At 42.0% G+C, this 5,192-nt stretch overlaps 1 protein-coding gene across 1 annotated transcript in view; it reads left to right on the forward strand.

Annotated features, from left to right (window-relative positions):
* Positions 1-2,617, forward strand: part of LOC9662485 (bifunctional isopimaradiene synthase, chloroplastic) — a gene marked incomplete in the record, with an annotated part of 3,578 nt that extends 961 nt beyond the window's left edge. Inside the window, 11 exon segments of the mRNA XM_024683331.1 lie at positions 1-167; positions 224-395; positions 453-776; positions 820-932; positions 995-1,128; positions 1,179-1,270; positions 1,333-1,419; positions 1,471-1,686; positions 1,748-1,883; positions 1,937-2,182; positions 2,238-2,617. Of these exon segments, the coding sequence (XP_024539099.1) occupies positions 1-167; positions 224-395; positions 453-776; positions 820-932; positions 995-1,128; positions 1,179-1,270; positions 1,333-1,419; positions 1,471-1,686; positions 1,748-1,883; positions 1,937-2,182; positions 2,238-2,522 (1,972 nt within the window).
* Positions 2,618-5,192: the final 2,575 nt, after the last annotated feature.

Consider the following 5,192-nt stretch of genomic DNA (forward strand, 5'->3'; position numbering starts at 1 on the left):
AGAACTTGGACCCCAGTTTCCTCGGAGCTTGGAATGGATCGTTCACAACCAGTGCGAGGATGGGTCCTGGGATCAAGGAGAAGAAGATGTTCAACGGGTTTGCAGCACACTATCGTGTGTCACTGCTCTGAAAACATGGAACCGAGGGGAGTGTAGCATCCAAAGAGGTAAGCTCTTTCCCCTCTGGCATCTGTGAGAAAGAGAAACAGCGTTCTTCGTGCAGGTGTAAGCTTTTTAATGTCTCGGCTGCCACTAGTTCACAATAAACTTACAAAAGACATGAAAGCCATCTTGCATAGATTATTACAAGAGGGCAAATCATTGGATTTGGAGCTGAATTATGACGAATCTTTTGTTCAACATATTTGTGAACAGGGTCAGGAATTTCTTCAGAGGTAACTCCAAAGCTCTTGAGGTTCTTAAACAACAGTAACTTTTGTCATGATAATCAGGGTATCAAATGACGCGTTGGAGCAGTATCCGACCTCTTTCGTGCATATGCTTGAAGCGTTTCATGACCGTCCAAAGTGGCAACGTCTTCTCAGATATCAAAGTAGCAGTGGATCTTTATTCTCTGTAACACTGACGGCGTGCGCGTACATGCACACTGGAGACAGAAAGTGCCTTCGTTTCCTAAACGGTCTTCTTGAGGGCCCATTGACCAAACCAAACAAGAACTTGAGTCAGCTGCTGCGACTTATAGACTGGCTTGAGCATCTGGGAATCGAAAGGTTCTTTGAGAAAGACATCGAGCAAACATTGATTCAAGCTTTCAGGTAAACTTCTTATCACTCGGAAAGTTTAGTAACTTGTGAACAGATTTTGGAGGGGAAATGCCGCAGGTAGCGGAAGGCAACAACATCTAAAAAGCTTTGAAGATTCTGCTCTTTTGTTCCGGATTCTTCGTCGTCATGGCTACGAAGTCTCCCCAGGTAGAGTGAAGTGAAGATTTTTATATCATAGTGGCAGTAAAACAAGGATTTTCATGTGGCAGACGTGCTACATCAACGAACATTCTGCGAGACACGCGATTTAAAGGAGCTGTCTTTGGCATCACATTTTCTCTTTCCTAGTGAAAGCAGAAAAATGCTAGACTCGATTCCAATCATTGATGTCGCGAACCAAGAGGTTTACCTTTACTACAGTCCGATGTTCTTTCGCAAATGTTTTCTTTACAGACGACGTTTCCATGGTATAGTATACCGCATCGGGTCCAGCACATTGAGTACATGACTAAATTTATGGCAAGTATGGATTCCATAAGCATGAGGTATGCGACAGCTTCCCGTAAATTAGAAGAGGTTTCTAAAATTTCTATTCAAAATTTTCCAGTGAACGTGCTTCGTTACTGGCCTTCACAAAGTTCGACTTCAATGCTTGCCAGAAGATCTATCAGTCGGATTTGCAGCGCGTTATGAGGTAGCTGTGTTCGATGTTTTGCTTCTTTCCTATATAGCTTTTGAAACGCAGGTGGAACGGAGAGTGCGACTTCGGACGTCTGGGTTTTGCCCGACAGAAAGAAGTGTTCTGTTTCTTTACCGCCGCTGCAACCATGTTCCAGCCGGAACTCTCGATGGCTCGCATTGTCTGGGCACAGATGAGTGTTCTTACGACAGTCATTGATGACTTTATGGACACGCACGATTCTCTTGACAATTTGAGGAACTTTTGCACTGCCGTGAAAAGGTACTACACATCTAAAGACTTTTCAGTATGTATAGTTTTTGTGTCTTGTGCTATCACACAGATGGGATCCGTCCGCCTTGGAGCTGAACGAAGCCGCTAGGATTATTTTTCAAGGATTGTTTAAGACGGTTACATGGACAGCCGAGTGTGCTTCCGCTGTACAAGGCAGAGATATGACGGCTAACTTACGAGCTCAAGTAAGTACCTCTTGGCACCTCTAGAACACAGCCTTTCTAATTGGTTTTATCAGTGGGAAAGACTTTGCGATGCGTTTTTTCGCGAGGCAGAATGGAGGTTGACGAATCACTGTCCCAGCCTCGAGGAGTACATGGAAAACGGAATCACGTCCTTCGCGCTGGAACCCATCATCTTATCTGCAATCCTTTTCCTGGACGGGAAAGTTGAGTCGTCGGTTCTCGACCATCCGGACTGCATCAACATGTACGTGAGGGTCTCAACGATTGGGAGGCTGCTCAACGACATCCAAGGCTTTCACGTAAGCTTTCATCTTCTTATTTTTGGATGTTTACCCGAGATCTTTCCCATTCCAGCGCGAGAGCAGCGGGGGGGAATTCTCGTGGATTGCAATCTACATGAAGGAACACCCGGGAACGAGTGTTGAGGACGCTGTGGTGGAGATAAGAAAGATTCTGAATGCGACGATGGAGGAGCTGGTTGAGGACGTGCTCCGGCCCAGAGCAGTGCCCAAGAGATGCAAGCGCGTGTTTGAGAACACGATGAGAATTCTCAACTTTGTCTACCACAAGGGCGATGGATTCAGCACGGACGAGCTACGAGGCCACGTCAAGCAAGTTCTTTACGTGAAACTGGAATAATCTTTAACTGGCTGGGCTAAGTAGAAACAATCATTTAAAGATGTTAGAAATAATGTTTAAACTGTGCAATTATTTGGCAAATCTATCTTGAAGGACACAATATGGTACTTCAGCGTGAAGGCTGGGGGATGCGATGGAGCCACAGGTGTCAAGACGCTACTCCCTACGTTCCCATGTGGAAAAGGGTAGTGGAATCACCATGGATGGGCAACCTTGGTTAGCTTCATCCGCAACATGCTCTCCTGGATACTAGCTAACGACGGCACGGAACAAAGGTAAGTCTAACTGCTGAAATGCTGCCTTGTACTTGTGAGTATGTTCAGCTCGGCTTGCGGTAGCCTGGCCCTGGGCACACTCCCACTCTGGAGGGTGACCAGTCTGTCAAGCTCCTTAGACTGACCACATGTCACTCAAGGACACATGGATGCCACATGGCTACCATATGGCACTTTTAACTTCCCAATGGCTCGGCTACTTGGTGGAGCACTTAGTTCGGACAAGGGACCACTATCCACTTCCTAGCCAGACTAGAGATTAGCCTTGATTTGACAGACTAAGTGTTGAGCACCCAGCTCCATAAAGGGGTAGCTGTGGCCAAGGCTCACCCTCACACTTGCACTCGCCCGCGAATCCACTTAAGTGGTTGCCCATTTAGCCTTCTTTCACGTTGGGTCAGGATGACACCCAACCTACCTCACACTGTGAAGACTAAGTGGCCAGCCCAAGGCTGGGCACATGCATCACATTGATTAGCCCGAGAGTCCTATGCAGGCAAAGACATTATTACACCCTTAATGGGACTAATTTGTTGCCAACACCTAAGTGTAGAGGCTCCCTCTTGGGAAGGTGGACTTACCATGCCAACAAGCCTCAAAGTCTTGCCTTGGCATTTGGCACTCAACCTAGAGCTCCATCCCTAGCTTGGAAGAATCACGATGCTCCAAATCTAGGCAAGATTTGGACACGTGTATATAACAATATGTACAATCTCATTTTGCTTAGCATTCAATTCTATATATAATATAATAATTTGGTAGTCAAATCTTGAACCTGAATCATAATCAGTCCAGTTTAAGTGGTTTATCATGTTAAAATTAAATGTTTAAATAAAGCTATATTTTCTTTTGTGTAATTCTCATCAATTTGATCATAAAAAAAATTGCTGCGCATTGTGTTGCAGCAACATTTGGTTTGTTTTTGTTTTTAAATATTTTTTGTTACGAACCATCCTCGGCCCATATTTTGCCACATGGCCCTTACATTTGTTCCTATATAATTTGTTCAAATTCAAGTCCTGGCTCAAATTTTTGATTGCCATGGTGATTTTGACCATGGCTTTTCCAACCCTTTCGTCAAGAGCACTACAAGAGCATACACGGCTTCAAGCATTTAATTCAAACAAATTAACAATAAATCTGAAATTTGGAATTGCTCATGGCTCAAGCTCTTTCAAGTTTATTTCCTTACGCACTTACTGCAAGATAGGGTTTAGCATCTAATACAGAAAACAATACACCACATCCTTCACCCAGCTTCTCTGAAGTCCTTAAAAGGAACTCTCTATCCAGATGCACAATGATCATTTTCCTGGATTCTAGTGTTAGGTGTACAATGTTAAAGTGGTAGATTACTTGAGATGGGCTTTTAGAGGTAATTTGTGTTTCTCGCGTATTAGTTCTCTTGTGAATTTCAGGTTGCTATGCAATGCTATCAGCAGCAATCAAGAGGACACGGAATTGCTAGTTTGTGTGTTTTGAAATCTAGAAATTGTTAAAAGAAGCACTAGAAGATTTCACGAATAGATATTTGTATTATAAAGAAAGCAATTGAAAAATAGACAAGAGACAAGTGTATTTATTTCTGGTTGTTGGCAATTTCTATGGCTGAATTTTTTGGTGTCTCAAAATGGACAATAATATTTGCCTCATTCAATAGAAAGAACCTTGTTGGTTTTGAAGACATATAAATGGCAATTTTTTTTAGAGACTCAATAGCAAACTTGACCATAAACCCTTCATCCAAATTATAAATTTTATCCACCATTTTATCACACACTGTAACTCGATATTTCATCATGTCATTTGATATAATAGAATCAGTTATTGTAGTTGATTTACAAGGGATGGAACACCTTTTACACTTTGCACAAACAACAAAACCATCTTCTCTCTCCTCTAACATTATGAAAGAGCAAAATGAGCAAAGACTTTCAACTTGACTGAGGCTTTGTTAGTTGTCAGGGATGAAATATCCATTAATCTGTATAATTAGAAGTTAGAGTTGAAAGGAGATATAAACAACTTACATTACCTTGTCTTTAGAAGTGAGGCCATGGTGTGTTTTATGAACTTCATTGAACCTTTGAATTTCGTTTGAATCAACTAGTGGCAAAAATAAAGTACTTCCAGGTGTTGCTAAATCACCTGATATACTCATGCTTTTCATAATATTAAAAAAAAAACTTTGACATGTATCCAGCATATAAATCTGCTACAATATGATGATACTGCTCTTCATGCTCCAAATGCATATAGACCTGTGAAAATATCTTAGAAATAGAAAATTAAATAGTAAAAAACATTACGTCCAAAGGATTATCAGAAGAAGCAATCCTTATTTTAGGAAAAACACTAGTGTTGATTACAATAGCATGTATACCTAGGCAAAAAG

This window comes from Selaginella moellendorffii, unplaced genomic scaffold (genome assembly GCF_000143415.4).
Source record: "Selaginella moellendorffii unplaced genomic scaffold, v1.0 SELMOscaffold_1, whole genome shotgun sequence".
NCBI lineage: Eukaryota > Viridiplantae > Streptophyta > Lycopodiopsida > Selaginellales > Selaginellaceae > Selaginella > Selaginella moellendorffii.